General features: G+C 34.9%; 2 protein-coding genes and 1 pseudogene across 2 annotated transcripts; 2 read left to right on the top strand and 1 right to left on the bottom strand.

Annotated features, from left to right (window-relative positions):
• Positions 1–224: 224 nt before the first annotated feature.
• Positions 225–750, bottom strand: BNAC01G33240D. The gene has a single exon (XM_013810293.3). It carries the CDS (start codon positions 674–676, stop codon positions 374–376), a length of 303 nt encoding a protein of 100 aa, XP_013665747.1. The 5' UTR covers positions 677–750; the 3' UTR covers positions 225–373.
• Positions 751–6,060: 5,310 nt separating this feature from the next.
• LOC106371318 (magnesium transporter MRS2-3) lies at positions 6,061–8,349 on the top strand. Its single transcript, XM_013811370.3, has 6 exons — positions 6,061–6,527; positions 6,878–7,045; positions 7,136–7,264; positions 7,375–7,529; positions 7,623–7,833; positions 7,924–8,349. Exons 1-6 carry the CDS (start codon positions 6,132–6,134, stop codon positions 8,209–8,211), a joined length of 1,347 nt encoding a protein of 448 aa, XP_013666824.1. The 5' UTR covers positions 6,061–6,131; the 3' UTR covers positions 8,212–8,349.
• Positions 8,350–8,393: 44 nt separating this feature from the next.
• Positions 8,394–9,270, top strand: LOC125580259 (annotated as a pseudogene).
• Positions 9,271–19,147: the final 9,877 nt, after the last annotated feature.

Below are 19,147 nucleotides of genomic sequence, written 5' to 3'. Positions count from 1 at the left end.
GAAGAAAACTGGTGGAATCTAATGTGTTTAAGTTTCGAATATGTTCATAATGAAGAAAGCCTTCAATGTTTTCTGTTGTAAAATGCCCTACTGTGGGTCTTTCATCCTTGAGTGCCAAGCAAGCAACAGATCATTCCTCTGCTATTACTCATTGTTTTGTTTTGACAGTTCTCTTTACTATTATTCTTGGTCATTCTTTTTTGTTGTTGAATACAATAAGTCAGTTAAACCAAAACAATCAATTTTATATTGTATTTAATTCATACAATACATTATTATAATAAATAAATAAATTAATTAAAACAAATTCATATAACTGGTATCTACAATTTGATTTCAGATTATAAAACTGTTTTTTCTTTCTGACAGAAGCTCATCGTCTATCTGCATGCTGAAGCTTTGTTGCTATATCCTGAGAAGAAGAATCTTCATTCACAGAATCTTGACCAAAACCTGATGATGATGTCTGATCAAACATATCCATTATCACAGGTGGCTTGTACTCTGATCTTGTTCGACGGTGAGAAGATCCCTGAAATGAAGAAGAACCTTCTTGTCCCATCATTAATGGTCGGTAGCCTCGGCTAGATCCTACAGACAACGACCGATACCCCTGATCTTGTGGCTTATGGTCTTTCTTGATAGCATGAATCAGATATGGAATCAACCCCTCCATTTAAAACTCTCTGTTTCTATGTGAAAAATATCTTACAGAAACCCAATATTTATATTATGCGACATAAGAAGAATCAAACTTGTCTTTGTATAGAATTGACTACTGTTGGATCAAATCTATGGATAAGTATTGACCCTGTTGGTGGTATTATACCAACTTTTTATTTAGGCTATAGTCATGATTGATGATAGCGTTACAGAATTGACCTTGACAATTAGAACTTTAACATAACTGTAATAGAAAATGTGTGGGGTCCTTAAGTTAGAGATGCAGATCTTCAATGTCTCTTAAGTGGATGGTTCCACAGTTCCAGGACCTCTCTTGTCGTCAGGATGGTTCACGACTAGCTGCCCGCAGGCTCGACTGATATCCTGACCCATTTCTTTGCGAACCCTGGTTCGGATATTGTAGGTTGGATTTTCTGGAAAGTCGGGATTCTGAATCACGTACGTACTTCCAGATTGGAACCACGAAATTAGGGTTTATTCCCGCTGACTCGAACTCCGATTTGATTTCAACTTCATCGATTTTCCTTACGAGTTTCAACTATATCAGCTCTCCGCCGTCGTCGTCGTTAAGTTGCGCCGGTGAAAAGTCGCGTCACTGATTTATAAAGCCCTAAACCGTCCCAGAACCGGCCTCTCAACATTCTTCCTCTCTAAATCCCTCCCCTGTAACCTCCTCCGTACTATTTCCTCTACCCCCATCTCCGCCCCCTATAACCGTCGCCACTCAAACTGCTCCTGAAATTTCCAAACTCCTTTTCTTGCCTCAAAGTCCTTCTGACAAACCCTTTAAACCCTCACTAAAAAGAACCCGTTCTTCTCCCTCTCTGTCTCCTCCCCAAAGCTCTTTTGTCTCACTAAAATCCCCAATACCCAAACCTGTCTCCCCTTTTTTTCATGAAGGGTTAGCTACTTTTTTAACCTCCACTCCTACTTTTAACCCCTTTTTGGTCCTTACTCCTGATCCTTTTCTCCAGCCTGCTGGGGACCCCCATCTCTCTTCCTAATGAGTATCAAACTCTTTTTTTGGAACGTTCGTGGTCTGAATGACCCGAACAAACATCGGACTTTTATTAATTGGCTCAATAGCCATAGACCCATTTTTGGTGCAATCTTGGAAACACATATAAAGGAACTTTCGTTGGTGCAGCTGATGGCTACAGTCTGCAGAGGCTGGCACTATCAATCTAATCATGCGTCTGATGAGGATGGGAGAATCATTCTGATATGGAAAGACCCTGTTAAGATGCGTGTTTTGTCCCAATCTCGCCAGATGATAACGTGTGAGCTAAGTATCCCTGGCAGCCCCACCTTCATTTACTCAGTAGTGTATGCTTCTAACACAAGTGAGGAACGCAATGACCTATGGGTGGAGCTCCTCAATCTTCAGCCATCCCTGAACCTTGATAATAAGCCGTGGTTTGTTGGTGGTGACTTCAACCAGATCCTACGCATTGAGGAGCACTCGGCCTTCAATGAAAACACTAGCCTGGCTAACATCTATCAGTTTCGTGATTGTCTTCTCCAACTAGAAGTGTTCGACCTCCGTTATCTAGGACCAACTCATACTTGGTCGAACAAGCAGCCTCTTACTCCGGTTGCAAAAAAGCTTGATAGATGTCTGTGTAATAGCAATGTGATCACCTCCTTCCCCCATGCCTCTGCAACCTTTCTCCCCCCTGAAATGTCTGACCATGCCCCATGTCTCATTGACCTAGCCTATCAACTCCCTAGAGCCGGTACCAAGCCTTTTAAGTTCCAGAACTACCTAACTAAACACCCGAGCTTCACTGAGGTGGTTCGAGATGCTTGGTTCGAAGCCGGAAGTGTTGCTGCCAACCTTGCGTCACTGTGTTGGAAACTGAAAAACATAAAGAGAAGTTTAAAGCAACTAAATACAGAGAATTTCTCACAAATAGAAGAGAGAGTGAAAGAAACTCACCGTTTGTTGCAACTTGCGCAGGTACAATCACTGGAGGCTCCAACTCCTGAGAATTTTGCTGAGGAAAAAGACTTAAATACCCGATGGCAGTTCCTGAGACAAATCGAGGAGTGCTACTTTAGGCAAAAGTCGCGAATCAACTGGCTAAAATAGGGGGATTTGAACACTAACTACTTCTACCGTGTATGCTTATCAAGGGCTAGCTACAATGCTGTGAGATCATTCTTACTACAGTCGGGAGCTATCATTACTGACCCGCTGCAAATGAGTGCGCATGCTGTTGGACACTTTGCTTCTGTGCTGGGGCCTGATCAACTTCCTTTCTATCTGTACACACCTTCTGATTGGTTTCATGGGTTGACTCCCTTCCAATGCAGCTTGATACAGACAGAAAAGATCCTGATTATGCCTTCCTCTGCTGAGATTACAAAGGTTCTGTTCTCTATGAATCCTAACAAAGCACCGGGTCCGGATGGGCTTAACTCTGCGTTCTTCATAGGCGCCTGGAGTGTCTTGGGCAGTGAGGTCATAAATGTTATCACCAGTTTCTTCAATTCTGGGTTCCTGCCAAAGACCACTAACTCTACCATTCTAACGTTAGTCCCTAAGTTCACAGGAGCATCGAAAATAACTGAGTACCGTCCTATAGCTTGCCTCAATACTGTCTACAAAACCATCTCGCGCTTGCTTGTTCACCGGCTGAAGCCAACACTCAAAGACTTGATAGTCCCAAATCAGACGGCGTTTGTGGAGGGTCGGCTGCTACTGGAGAATACGGTATTAGCGAGTGAGTTAGTCAATGGTTACCACAAGAACAAGGGTCCAAAGCGAATTACCATCAAAGTCGATATCGCGAAAGCGTTTGACACTTTGTCGTGGGAATTTCTCTTTGCGGCGCTTCAGAGCTACAACTTTCCTCCACCATTCATCTCTCTCCTACGTGCTTGTGTCTGTACAACGACCTACACAGTTGGTTACAATGGCACGGTCAACGGGTTTTTTAAAGGGAAACGTGGGTTAAGGCAGGGAGATCCCTTGTCTTCGTACCTCTTCGTGATTGCAATGAATTGCCTTTCTCTAATGCTGAATCAGGAGGCTCGGTCGGGACAACTACCTTACCACCATAGATGCCATATAACGAGACTTACCCACTTATCCTTCGCTGATGATCTCTTGATTTTCATCGATGGTTCAATAGAATCTGTTCAGAGAGTGCTGCAAGTCCTCCATGAGTTTGAACTCCGTTCTGGTCTTGCGGTCAGTCTTCAAAAGTCTTCTTTCTTCTCCTCTGGACTTTCGGAAGCCGAGGTATCTGCAATCGTAGCCTCCACTGGAATGCCGAATGCTTCTCTCCCTATGCGCTATCTAGGTGTCCCAATGGTAACTAAGAAGCTAACGCTCCTGAATTGTGAGCCCCTAATCCACCAGGTGAAGACGCGACTCTCTTCTTGGTCAGCGAAGTCTCTCTCCTTTTCTGGTAGGCTCCTGTTGATCAAGACGGTTATTTCGGGTATTACAACATTTTGGTGCTCCTCCTTCATCCTCCCTAAAGCTTGTATAAAACGTATCAATTCACTCTGTGGTATATTCCTATGGAATGGTACAGCTGAGGGTCATCACTCGGCCAGAGTTGGTTGGGAACAAGTAACACTTACTAAAGAACAGGGGGGACTAGGAATCAAGGACTTATATACTTGGAATCGAGCATGCATCCTCAAACTTATCTGGTTGCTTTTCTTCAAGCCGAACTCCGTGTGGGTATGTTGGTTCAAGGAAGTGGTGCTCAAAGGCTCCTTATCAAACTATTGGTCAGTCAACACAAGTGCTTCGAATTCATGCTTGGCTAATAAGTTGATCAAAAGCAGGGACTTAGTCTTCCCCCTCATTAAGCGTCGACTGGGCAATGGTCTAGATACTAGGTTCTGGTACGACAACTGGTCCCCTTTTGGTAACCTCTCAAATTTCCTTAGTGCCACAACTCGACTGCTAGGAATCCCCAAAGATGCAACTGTTGCCTCCCTGTTCACTGGCTCTCACTGGACACTCCCTCCTGCACGAACAGAGAATCAACTTGAATTTCAAATCTATCTCACAACTGTCTCACTCACAACGGTAGAAGATTCATACGAGTGGGAGGTCAATGGAAGAAGCGGCGAGAAATTCAGAACAGGAGACATCTACACTTACATCATTGGAACCCGTCAGACTGTCTCTTGGGCTCCGGTGGTGTGGTGCTCGTTTGGGATTCCTAGACAAAGCTTCTTAACATGGTTGGTTGTTTTGGATAGGTGCCCTACAAGAGACAGACTCATTCGATGGGGACTTGAGGGAATTGACCCCGCCTGCTTACTTTGCAATTCTCATGCTGAAACAAGGAACCACTTGTACTTCGATTGCTCCTTCAGTCGTCGGCTTTGGAGCGTGATCTCTACTCGATGTCAATTACAACTTACTACAAACTGGGATTCCATACTCCTTTGCCTTCAACAGCTCTCGGGGAATAGAGACTTGCGGCGACTGACGCTGCTTGCGTTTCAAGCCTCAATCTACTGGCTCTGGAATGAGAGAAACACTAGGCTTCACCATCAAACTTTCAGATCAACAGACACTCTTCTCAATCTGATTGATAGACAGGTCAGGAACAAGATCCAATCACTCCGACGAACGAATGGTCGTGCGTGCTCTGCGATGATGCAGCTCTGGTTCCTCCACCCATAGACTCCTCGTAATCACCAACTCCCTCTGCAACCCAACTAAGTTCCCAATTATGTGTTTTTCCATTATGTGACACTGGGTTAAGCCCGTAAAAACAAACACTAAAGCCTTCTTAGGTTGTAATGTTTTCTTTTCTTTTGTCTTTAATATGAAAGCCCAGTTACAAAAAAATTCAAACACAAACTCGGAAGAAAAGTTAAGCCCGGTTTGGTGTAACTGAATCAGAGATCCAAACCGAATCTAACGGAAAAATCTGAATCCATACCAGATTCGATTTGGAAAAATATATTGTAAGATTATATTTAAGTCGTTATCCCAACCTATCTAAATTCAAACATATATCTACAAAAAAAAGTTGGAAAATCTAGAAAAAAAAAAACAAAAAATGAGCCCGAATATAAGAATTAGTATTCGAAAAGAGTAAATGTAAATAAAATAATGCAAATAATTAATATTTAATTTAATATTTTAAAAAACTGAATTTGAAATTATCATTAAAACCTACCGAAAATATTATGAGTCGAATTTGAATGTAAAATGAACTTAATAGGTTGACAAAAAAAAAAAGAAAAAATATAAAATCTATTGGAACACGAACACATCAGGAATTTCAATGAAGCCTAAAAAACTACGCCAAACCCGGTTTAACTTCGAGGGAAACGCTAAACCCGGTTTAATTTTGGCAACCATTTGGCTATAAATACTCAATTTCTAGATTAATCAAGACTTTGACATATAACCCTGCGAGAACTGCTGAATCTACCTGATCACATCAACAACGTACGCAGCAGCCATGAGAGGCCCTAGACCCGAAGGTTTCGACTCGAACGCCGGCCAGCCGAGGCCTACGTTCCCCGCGGGTGGTAGCCGGAAGAAAGGCATGGGCGTGAGGACGTGGCTGGTGCTTTGGTCGTCGGGGAAGGAGCAAGCGACGGAAGCCGGAAAACACACCATCATGCGTCGAACTGGCTTGCCGGCGCGTGATCTCCGGATCCTAGATCCGCTGTTGTCGTATCCGTCTACCGTTCTAGGTCGCGAGAGAGCGATCGTCATCAATCTGGAGCATATCAAGGCGATCATCACGGGGCAAGAGGTTTTGATTCTGAATTGGAAGGATCCTTCGGTGGCGCCGTTCATCGAGGAGTTGCAGAGGAGGATTAGGTGTCACCATCACGCCACTAAACCTCAGGTAGTTGTAGGGAAATTAGGGTTTGCTTTTCACTGTTAGTTTTGGAACGTATGGCTAATTGTATTGTTTGGTATATGATCAATACAACAGTTGTATTGAGAGACCCTGACCATTGTGTCAGAGGTTTCAGTTCGAGTGACCGCTGGTAAGAAATTAATATTATATATTGTGGTTTCGAGCCTGGGAGATTATGGGCTCAGGTAGTTGTACGGAAATTAGGGTGTGGTTTAAAGGAGTAGCTGGCTTTAGAAGCGTGTGGATAATTGTATTGTTTGTTATATGAGATCACTAATGTCGTTTTGAGAGATGATGTGATTGTCTATTTTTACTTTGGTTACTTATGTGTAAAGGAGGGAGCCGCACTAGGAGAAGCTGGAACGTCACAATTGTCTGGGGAGGAAGCCAGGAAGGAGAAGAAGCGAAGCCTTGGGAATCAAGATGGATCTAAGGTTCTTCCTTTTGAGTTTGTTGCTCTCGAAGCTTGTCTTGAAGCTGCCATCACCAGTTTGGAAAGTGAGGTAATATACTTATGGTCAAGACTCTAATACACTGTGGATTTTGTTTCTATTTTTGTATGGTATTTCCATTTGCTCTTTAATCTGATGTAGGCCGTCAGATTGGAGTTAGAGGCTCATCCAGCGTTGGATAAGCTTACTATCAAGATCAGTACCCTCAACTTGGAGCGGGTTCGACAGATTAAGAGTAGGCTTGTTGCAATAACTGGGCGTGTTCAGAAGGTGTTATGATGACGACTCCTTTGATCTTATTGATAGACAAATCTTGTTTCTTTTGGTCACCATATGCTGCCTCCTCTATACTTAACCCTTCTTTCGCTTCACTTGCGTAGGTTAGGGACGAACTAGAAAAACTCCTAAACGATGATGAAGATATGGCTGAGATGTATCTTACAGATAAGTTAGCTCAGAAGCTTGAGAATTCGTCCGCCTCCTCTACTAGTGATACCGTCGTGGTTGATCTTCCTGAAGGAGACGAGGATGACAGGCATGTAGCAGACTCTTTTGAACATGCTACCTTAGGTTCACACTTAGTTAAAGCTTAGCATCTTCCTTTTTTTTTTTACCATGACCTTGCCAGGTTTCGTGCCGAAGTTTCGTCTGAAAGCTGCCATCGAGGAAGTGACGCTCACAACCTTCTAATGAGAGCTCATAGCGCACTTAGCAGAAACAGCCGTGGGACGAGCTCAACCCCGAGTGGCATGACCAACAAGCTCAATGTGCAAGAGCTTGAAATGCTTTTGGAAGCATATTTCGTGCAAATTGATGGTACACTGAACAAACTATCAACTGTAAGTGATGATGTACACAGTTGCTTTAGTACTTATCAGACACAGTAGATACTCTGTTGTTCTTATACATTATTGTGTTTGCTGGTAAAGCTAAAGGAATACGTGGATGACACGGAGGACTACATCAACATAATGCTAGATGACAAACAGAATAATCTTCTGCAGATGGGGGTGATGCTAACAACGGCAGGACTGGTGATGAGTCTCTTTATCGCGGTTGCGGGAGTCTTCGGGATGAACATAAACATAGAGCTGTTCAATGATGAAGTAGCTGGTCCGGGGAGATTCATTTGGACAGTGGTTGGAGGTACGGCAGGAAGTTTATTCCTCTATTTTGGTGCCATCGGATGGTATAAGCATAGTCGTTTGCTTGAATGAGTCAATGAAAACATAGTGGGGGATATTGTCTTTTTTTTTTCTTATTTATTGGTCTAGAGGATCTTACACTTCCAAACTTTTAGTCTCATTATTTGCTTAATAAAGCAGAGGAAATTGGAAATGACATGATTTTCTTCATTATTATCTTCACATCTTTGCAAAATTTTGATAATGCATATTAGTTCCATGAGAGTGACTTCACCCAAGGAGCATTCTCTAGGAAACGGCCGGCCTTTAGGGAGAAGAAACTAACAGAGGAATCTAGGAACCACACAGACAAAACAAGAACTGATGAGGCAAAAGACACTAATCTAAACTGTCGCAGACACAACAACTGGAGAAGCAATATGCTTTCAGAAAGACATGGAAGACAAGGAAAGGGAAGAGACAGTGTGGAACAGAGATGATGAAAGAGTTGCAGGAAGCAGACAGAGTCATCAAACTGAGTCATCAAACTGCTGACAGAGACGGAGTCAACAGAAATGGACGAAGTGGGTTTCTTGGAAGCTGGACAAGGGTTGAGAAGAAATGGGACCATGACTTGTTCGAGGAGGCGAACAAGAGTCCGGCCAGAGCGAACGAGGACGAGCAGGTTGCAAAAGTCGAAGCTTTGTTGGCTTCTTAGAACTGCATTTGCCTCTCGAATCTTTTAATCTTACAGTTTGCAAATGTATAAAAATGATTTCTGAGTTTATAAAATGGTAGTAGTACTATTCGAGCAAAGCCTTATCGGTTTAAGGATAACCGATAATACATTCTCTAACAGGATCCTTATTATTGGATTAAAGTAAGACTAACTCGAGATGTCTACCATTGAAAGTCCACCAAACACATAATCTTCACTAATTATTATTCCTCTTCAATCATATGAATGAGTCATCTTATCAATTATCATTGGCGAACCTACATTGCTCAAGAAGGTGGCAAGTGCCCCCACAAAATTTTCAAAGTTTGTTAAATATGTTTAAACTTTGATTATTTTTCTTTTAGTAAATAACATTTTTACCTATACTTTTTAAGTTTATGTAAGATTTGCCCCCACAAGAAAATAATTCTACATTAGCCACTGATCTTATAAGTTTCAATATTGTTTTCCTTCGATATTTTTTCAGAAACTATACATATATATCACAATACTTGATCTCCTGAATCACACACAAACGATATGCAAAAAAATCTGAGAAAAAATTAGAAATATATATATATATATATATATATATATATATGCTATTAGGAAAGAGCTCGTTGGCCAGGACGATCAGCGAGCTTCAAGGTTCTTATTGATGAGATCTCTGGTCTTACTTACTACGTATCTCAACCCTGACGCTGCTGCTTTTATCCATTTTGATGTAAGGTTTCTTCTTCTTCCTCCTCAACAAACCCACCTTTGACTTTATAGTCTCCACCAAGCTATCCAAGTAATCCAACTGTAGTCCCAGCATCACTTCTTCTCGATCTATTCTCTCTATAGAACCCTAAGACTGGAGATTTTGTAGTCGCAGCTCCTCAGACATATGCCAACGTTTGTGTGTTTGATAAATACTGTAAAAACAAATGCTACACTACTTTTGAGTTCTTCAATCTCACGCCTTGTAATGTTGTTTTTTTATGGAACATAACGTAGAAAATATGGCTTTGAAATTGAGATATTATTTTCATAGTTGCCACTAGTTGTCCGTCTTTGACCTTTTTAACATTTAAATAGCCAACTACTGCTGATGCGACCAGCTACGCCTACCACATTGGCTTTTGTCAACAATCACATTTACATGCGTATACATTTACACACAGAATACAAAAGGAGTCTCTTATCTTTTCATTTGTCGCCCACATTACATGCATGAATGCATAAACCTTTGTTCGGAAATCACTACACGTTCAATTGAATAGAATATAATGCTGAATCAGTTAACCATACATTATAGATAGTTTAATTAGGATTAATTAGTTGTAAGATTTTTGTATTCATTTTGGGTTTATATATTAAATATGTGCATTTATACAAACTCAGAAGCTTCTTAAGAGTGGACTCAAACGGATAGCAGGTAAAGGGGAAACATTCTTGTAAGGACCAGCTTTGAGATTAAACACAAACAGAAGCGATGTGGCAATAATTAGTGGTTGAAACTGCTAATCATGATTTGGCAGTCATAATGATGAATCATGAGATTCAAAATTATCAAGTTTGAACAAAGATTTTCTGAGATAATAAAAAGGGTCGAGCTAGAGAGCTTTGTTTGATACTTTTTGAAGAGAGCTGTCAAATACAGAGTTGTGTGAAGTTGAACAAGGTTTTTGAGAGTTGAACAAGTCAGGAAACTTGATTGTAAGATTAAGGTTGGGTAAATTAGAATTTTTTTTCTGTCGATTCACATGTTTGAAGTCGATCGAGTTAATCTAATTAAACAAATAGTGTAATTTGTTTAATAAATTTCTAATAAAAGATAACCGACATCGAGAGAATTGTGCATTGATTCTTTTTTTTATATTCGGTTTTCTTAGTTTCAACAATTGGTATCAGAACTTGTCACCTACCTAGATCTAGATATCTATAACAGGTTGAGGTCCTGCGACGAACATGGAAACAACAGAGTTTGTGGTGGTTCATAAATCACTCATGTTGGATCAAAACAACTTTAGAAACTTAAAGGTACACATGAGACAACGAATCAAATGGGTTGAGGATGACGTCTGGACTGCAATTGAAACATGATGGATAAATCCAACAATCTATACTAAAGAGAATGAGAAGATACCTAAACCTAAAAATAAGTAGACAAAAGCAGAAAAGCTGCAGTAAGACTCAATGCAAATGCGCTGTCAGAAATCTTCAAAGCAAGTAGTTCTGATCAATTTAAACTCGTGCATGGATGCTGTTCAACCAAGTTTGTGTGGAGCACACTTGTGGAATACTCTTAAAAGTGCGAGACTGGACTAATTGGCATCTTAGTTCGAGAACTTGAGAATGCTGAAGAAGAATCCATCATGGGTTTTAGCTCAAATTTGAGTTTTATTACAAATGAAGCAATTGTCCTTGGTAAGAACTTTAAGGATAAGAAACTGGCCAAGAAGCTGATACGAAGTCTTCTAGAGAAGTTTGCTTTTTGATAAGACATTGTTCATGAATGTCTAAATCGGAAAATGAACGAGTGTGTTGAGTTGCTGACACAAAATTTCAAGAAAGATTTGAAGCAATCTGAGTGAGAAAGGCCACATAAGTAATTCTAACTCATACGGTGTTGTGATAGTTATGGGAATCATTTTTCTTCAAGATTTGACAATATCAAAGGAAGGCAAACATGTAATTTTCACTGCCATGATATGTGTAAGGGACACACTAAGGTTGAACGTTCAAATCTCCAAATATAAGTGATGATAAGCTTAATCTTGTAGCTCTTGTTGGAAAAGAAAGTGGTGAAGAACTTGAGACAGATTCTGATTCTGATCATGATGGATAAATAGATCTGAAGGTTGAATACTATAAGCTCTATAATAGTTGGGTTAAACTGAGCAATGAGAATCTGAACCTGCTCAAGAACAAGGCAACGCTAGAAGCTCAGATTAATATAGTGGAGATGGAAAAACCTGTGGCATCAAAGCTTGAAATGTTGACATTCAAGGTCTGATAATGAATTGCACATGCACACACAGCTGGACATGAAAATACATGTGAGCTGGAATTAAAGATAAGTAAATTGACATATCTTTTGTCTACAAGAAAAGAGAAAAGCGGAAGTCTTGAACATAATGTGAATGACAACAACACGAAGATCAAGATGTTGAATAAAGGAACAAAGGATTTGGACACTCTCCTTACCATGGAACAGCCTGCAAAACAGAATTGGGGTCTTGGATACAAAGGTAATGGTGTATCAAGCTCTATAAGCAGTGGATCAAATCAAGCAGTCACTAATTTTGTTTTTGCTTAACCAGTTCATGATATTAAAGAAAGGGAGATTGAATCACATCAAACATGTTAAATAAGAAGGTACTTGTTGAACAGAAAAATTGGAAGGTCAAACAAGGATGCTACTTATGTGGGAAAAACATAGACACATCCAAAGAAACTGCTGATAGATAATGGTTTTTATGGATTTTTGACCAAGATATAAGTCTGGTTTTAGAGTCTTTTATGTATGTTTCGAGTTGTTTATGACTCATTGTAGGCTCATATACGTTTTGGACAAGATTGAAGATTCTGGAGCTTTTTGGAACTTGGGAATAATTGAAACTGAAACCTTAAATTGTAATTAATCTTTGGAATTAGTGTCGATAGATAATACATTCTTTACCATGTGATATCAACGAACCATTTGGAAATCATAAAGAAAAGAAAAGAAAACTAGGAAAAGATGGTAGACAAACACTTTTTCGTTTTCAGGTTCACGTGCCAAAATTATGGTACAATTGGATTTTAGTTTCATAATAGATCATTTTTCATGAAAATAGTACATATTTCATCAAACACTATTATGAATTAATTTCAAAAATATAAAATATATTTTACCTTCCACATTTTACTAGTTATTGGTATGGAAATGATTAATATAAGAATCTATACTATTATCTGACAAATGAATTAGCTTACTTGTCATGTTTTCAATTATTTTAGGCTATTTTCTCATTTGTCATATTATTTTGCTTATTTTCATGTTTTTATTAATTCTTAGAAGCTATTTTATCATATTTTCCATGATTTTAGGTTGATTCATTAGTTTTAATAATTAATTTGAGAAATTGCTTAAACTATCATATTCCTAACACCACTTTCATGTTTACTTTAACCTCATTTACCCTCACTTTTAAAGAGGTAAATAGACACTTATAACCATGGGGAATTTTCATGTTTGAGGGGTGGGGTTTTGGAAGATGTGGTTTTGGATTTTAATAAAATTATAAATAAATGCTTATTTTTTATAAAAATAAATTAAAAAAGTTTCAAACATAATTTTTGAATTCAACAAAAAAATTGAAATAAAAAAAATTCAAAAAGAAATAAGTAAAAAAGATTGAATTTGAAATCATATAATTCGGAAACTATATTATTATTTTTATTTAAATAATTATTTATATTTATATATCTATAAAGCAAGGGTATAAGAGTTTTTTTGCCTCTTTAATGAAGAATGTATTTGTAAAAATGTTGTTTAATGAAGGTAAACATGAATCATGGTACCAACAATGTGGTAAACTTGAAATTCCCCAAATAATTTTTGAATTGTTGGTTTTTAAACAATTTGAGTGATCATTTAATAAATATTTTTATTATATTCATGATAATTATTAACATGTATTATCAACTTTTAGTAATAATTTTATATATCATGGTCATCTTGTGTTTACTTTAATATTAAATCATATAATTTTTTTCTTGAGTTACTTTAAAAATCTTACTTTTCATGTTTTCCATAATTTTAGATTATTTTTTTATTTTTCATGTTTTTATTAGTTTTAGAAGCTTATTTGTCACATTTTCCATAATTTTAGGTTTAATAATTAGTTTTAATAAATAATTTTGAATTGTTAGTTTTAATTTTTTTTTGACTGAGTATTTAATAAATATTTTTATTATATTGACGATATTATTAACGGGTATTATCAAATTTTGACAGTAATTATATAGACATGTTCATCTTGTGTTTACTTTAGTAATATTAAATCGTATAATATTTTCTTTATTTTCTTGAGATGTTCATTTTTAATCGTTTATTAACCTGTTACTAATAAATTTAAGTTTATACTATTATTTGAAACTTTATTTAATATGTAAATATGATGATTATAATAGAATTCTAAATATTTGGTTCAATCCAATTTTTAAAATCATATTTGTTATAGCATATGTGCGTAATATACACTAATTAATTTGTAAGAAATTTTAATTAGTGACAACTCTATCATATGTAAGTACTGTATACTATGTTCATAATTTTATTATTGTTCTTTAGTCTTTATCAAAGAAAAATATATATACATAATGTGTTGGACATCATTGTAATGATCAAAATTTTTAAAGTCTTCATAAGTATAACACGCATAACACATATAATATAAATAATTAAATAAGTGAAAAATAAGAGTTAGAATATAATTTTAGAATATATCTTCAAAAATACGTGGATTAATGTTTTAATATGTATATATTAGCTTATTTTAAATTACTAATTTATAATTTGTTATAATTAAATAATATTGTATTTGATTGCAGTTTACATGATTTTCATCTTCATCGGAATATGAATATGTAGTTATAAGACAAAAAAAATATATCCCTAATGTTTTTTTCAAATTATCTGAATTTATTGATATATTTCATTAGAATCCTAATTTTATTAACGAATATATTATATTATATTTAATATAAAATAAAATAAACATACAATATCTTGAGAATGTTTAGTGGGATCTTCTATATTATATTTCAGAATGTCTTGAAATTAATCTAATATTGTTGATTAATTAGATACACAACTAAACTATACTTAGTCTTTCGTATTTCCAAGTATTATAATAGATACTTTTCAAACTTAAATATTAGATTTATATTACAATTCATGTATGGTAGTCCATTTAAAAAACAAAAACATTATATGGTATTTTCTCTCTATAGTTTTTACTTCTTTTTTTTCATAATTATGAGATACATGTATTAAGTTGATTAATATAGTGAAATAAATTTTAATGTTATTTTCCATTATTAGCCATTCAAAATTTCTCTATCGATTTTTAATCAACAGATTTAATTTACCAAAATTATTATAAATTCAAATATATACAAAAATTATTTACCATAAGTGTATTTATATGATATTATCCCGTGATATCGCGGGAAGTCATATAGTATAACTATTATTTTTAATCAAACAACGCTAATTCATCTATTGAATAAAAAATTATATCCGCTATAGAAGCTAGTGGTATAGGTCGAGATGTAACTTTGCTTGGACCGTTACTCGTAACTTCTCTCTTCACTCCAATATCTGTTACTAAAAAATGAACTAGGTGGAAATGTGTCATTGCTTGGACTGGTTGGAACCTTTCTCTTCACTGCGATATCTGCTATGAAATAATGAGATAGGTGGAGATGTGACATTGCTTGGATCCTTTCTTGGAATCTGTCTCTTAAAACCAACATCCGCTACAGAAGCGGTGGGGTAGATGGGCATGTTGGACCTCTTGGAACTTCTCTCATTACTTCACCATTAGAATCTTTTTTGATACATCATAATAAGAGTAAAAGAAAAAACTTTTGCGAGTGACTAAAGATAGCGTAAGAAATAAGAACTGAAGCAATACAACTTCAAATTTTTTTTTCATATTTTTGTTTTTGGTTGATAGATGAAAAAAAAAATGTATTAGTTAGATGCTTGAATCTAGGTATTTATAGTTCCTGTAAATGAAGATATATACCAAGACTATTTGGGAAAAATTCACTTGTAAAGTTAAATATCCAAAATAAAACTAATTCTGACAAATAAAATATTAGAATAGAAACACATGTATTTCTTCTGTATTTTATATCTTATTAGTATTTATTTTTGTTATCTACATCAATCAAATGAATGAACATGGAAATTTGTTGACAAAAAAACACATTTATGTATTTAAACCCAAATCTAATAAAAATATACATAAAGAGTTGAAACTTTATTCAAAGAAAATCTACAACTCATACCAAATCCAAATATTAAATCAATGATACACATTTTATTTTAATTAACAAGACCATCTTCGTTATTTGTGTTTAGTAATGATGATCTGATTTGAGTTCTAAATAATATTACAAACTGAAATGTTAGATCTAATATATAATGTAACTTTGATAAACAAAATCCCAATTTAGAAAATAATCTAAAAGATTCCAATTTACAAACGGGTAATTTAATCCTATACTTTTGTGTTTTGTCTAAACATGAATGAACATCAAATTTTCGTTAACCAAGCCATTTTAGCTATGTAAATAATCAACTGTTATAACGTCATTAACATGCTTAGCGTCATAAAAGAAATTAGATTTTGATCCGCATTTTTAAAGAGCAGGATTATCTTTTGTTGACAAATTTATTAACCCGTTTGTTTGTTCACTAATATGTTTAGACCCTGGCGTTCTGTTCGGTTACATATTTTTTGGTTTTCAGTTTGGTTCTGGTTCAATTACTGATTTTTGTCTTTTTGGTTCAAGAAATATAGGAACCGTTTGATTATTTATAAATTTGAGCTTGGTCTCGATATGGTTATTTTGGTTTATGGTTTGTTTAGGATAACAATGTTAGAAACCCGCTAAAATCTTGAGTTGAATTTGGTTCTGGTTGGGGTCCCGCTTTTGGGATAATCTCAAAATAATTCAAATAAAAATCACTTTTTTTTTATTTTTAGACAAAATATCTGATAAATTTAAATATTTTGTATATGGGATAAATTTAAATATTTTATACAAAATATTCGGGTGATTCAGTTCTTCTAATATTAGTACTTCACATATTTATTGCTTGGTAAAATTTTATTTATAATATAGGATACACCAAGAATTTTAGAAGGTCAAATGATATTCCAAGGTATACTCATGTAGATACTATAAAAGTTAATATATATATATATATATATATATATTGCGGATTCAATATCTTTTTTTAATCGTAATTTTTTCATATATCACATTTTTAATTTTCGTCTTTTTAGTTCAAGAGATATACAAACCGTTTGGTTATTTATAAATTTGAGTTAGGTTTCGGTTTGGTTATTTTTGGTTTTCGGTTTGTTTCAGATAACAATGCTAGAAACCTGGTAAAATCTTGAGTTTAATTAGGTTCTGGTTCGGGTCCGCTTTTGGGATAATCCCAAATAATACAAGTAAGAATAACTTTTTATTTTTACATAAAATATCAGATACATTTAAATATTTCGTATAAAATATTCAGGTGATTCGGATATTCCAATATTAATAATTAAGATATTTATTGCTAGGTTAATTTTTATTTATAATAATATTATACGCCAAGAATTTCATAAGGTCAAACGATGTTCCAAGGTAAATTCGTGTAGATATTATGAAAGTTGATATATATATATATATACTTATACTGTGGATCGATCCAATATCTTTTTAAATCCTAAGTTTTTCATATATCACATTTTTATTTTGAAAACCTTAAGTTCATTTATATTAATAGATAACATAATCAAAATTTTCTATATTTTGTAAATCGTAATCAATAGAAAAAATAGTGGCGTTAGTAATATTTAGTGTTGCGCAAGTTACTCATAGGAATATCGTTTTACATATTATAGATGTTTTTATATTTTGATATATGCAAAATCTCTCATTAAGTATTTTCAAAATTATGGAATTTCTATATTTCAAATTTATCGAAGTTCTGTATTCCAATATTTTTCTATTTGAAATTAAGGAAGTTGTATATTTTGATTTTTCAATTTTTAAAGCCCAAAATACTTTTAAAATGAAAGAACAAGTTATTCTTAGGATATCCCCATACAAAACGTTTTTTTTTATAAATTATAAAATAATTTTTTTATGGCTGAAATAAGTCAATTTTTTTAATTTTGTTACAGTTTACTTAAAATGATTATAAAAAATCACTGTTACAATAAAGAACTAGATTCTGATATGCGCTTTGAAAGCGCATGGTTTTCTTTGGATTGTAAACAAAGTTTGTGAAATAGTATTTTGGAACTGGTGTACATTATTATGTTACAAAGTCATTATATCAAAGAATGGCACTTGTTTAAAATTATATAATTTATGAATTAGTTTATATAAGATTTTGTATGTACATTCTTATATAAATCTTTATTAGGCAATGACATTTTACCAGATACGAAAAGTCAAACCAAACCAAAATCGACTTGGAAATATAGCTGTGGTTTGGGTCCGGGTCTAGGGCAAAGTACGTATTTGATTTTTGGATTCTGGGTCCTACCGGAGACCTAATATGGTATCCAAAGTAGCTGAAATGTTTTGTATATATTTTTTATATTTGGTTATTTCAGATATGTATTCAGTATTTCGAATGTGTGTTCAGTATCATGAATAATTAAAAAACAGAATACTTTTTTAAGTTTTGGATCCAGATTTCCGATTATATTTTCAATTTTAAGATATGTATTCGGTATTTCAAATGTGTTTTCAGTATTATTAGGAAATGTTTTTAGATATTTTTTCATTCTGCAGGTCAACTTTATTGTAAACTTTTGGGGTTTTTTTGTGAATTTAAATATTTTCCAGGTATTTGTTTGTGTTTCCGGGTATCTTTTTCTGTTTCAGTATTTCTGGTTTTTCTGGTACTTCGAGTCTTTTTCGATTCCTAAAAATCCCAAACCAATTCGACCTATTGCGTACCCAAAATTTGTAAGTCTTTTATAGGTATTTGAATTATGGACCTGAATCCAAAAGGAATCGACCCGAATCTAAAAATTTTAAATAACTAGTTATGTCCAAATGTTTAGGATCCAAAAAATCTAGAACTGAAAGGAACCGATCCGTACCCGACCAGAAGACCCAATTAGCAGACCTATTCTCTCACATTATATTTTGTCTATTTTTATAAGAGTTACATTTGTTGAGCTCGTGAGACTTAAAATTTACATGGTACATTTTGGCTAATTTAATAGTATAGATTTGTAAAGTGTTTTAATAGTTTTTAAGCTTATATTAAAAAATTATTTTAAGCACTTTTATAAAAATAATTTGACGTAAAATTTATAATTTTTCTTTTTTACATATGGTTTATTAAAGTGTGTGTATTGAATTTGATTTTGTAAAGATTTGGAACTATATAGTGTAAGATGACATAGTATTATATGATGTATGATATATGCAAACTTTTAAATGAATGTCTGACTTAACATATTTGGAAATGGTATTAAAATAATTTAATATGATATATTTTGACCATATTTTTCCTATTATTATATTTCA

The sequence above is a fragment of the Brassica napus genome, chromosome C1, assembly GCF_020379485.1.
Source record: "Brassica napus cultivar Da-Ae chromosome C1, Da-Ae, whole genome shotgun sequence".
NCBI lineage: Eukaryota > Viridiplantae > Streptophyta > Magnoliopsida > Brassicales > Brassicaceae > Brassica > Brassica napus.
Note: the sequence above shows the minus strand (reverse complement) of the source record. Positions and strands in the feature narration are given on the sequence as shown.

Excerpts from the sequence above, each read along its gene's own strand:
- BNAC01G33240D (XM_013810293.3), bottom strand. The coding sequence starts at position 676 with ATGGAGGGGTTGATTCCATATCTGATTCATGCTATCAAGAAAGACCAT.
- LOC106371318 (XM_013811370.3), top strand. The coding sequence starts at position 6,132 with ATGAGAGGCCCTAGACCCGAAGGTTTCGACTCGAACGCCGGCCAGCCG. Across the intron at positions 6,528-6,877 it reads ATCACGCCACTAAACCTCAG|GAGGGAGCCGCACTAGGAGA; the intron begins GTAGTTGTAGGG and ends TTATGTGTAAAG. Across the intron at positions 7,530-7,622 it reads GAAGGAGACGAGGATGACAG|GTTTCGTGCCGAAGTTTCGT; the intron begins GCATGTAGCAGA and ends TGACCTTGCCAG.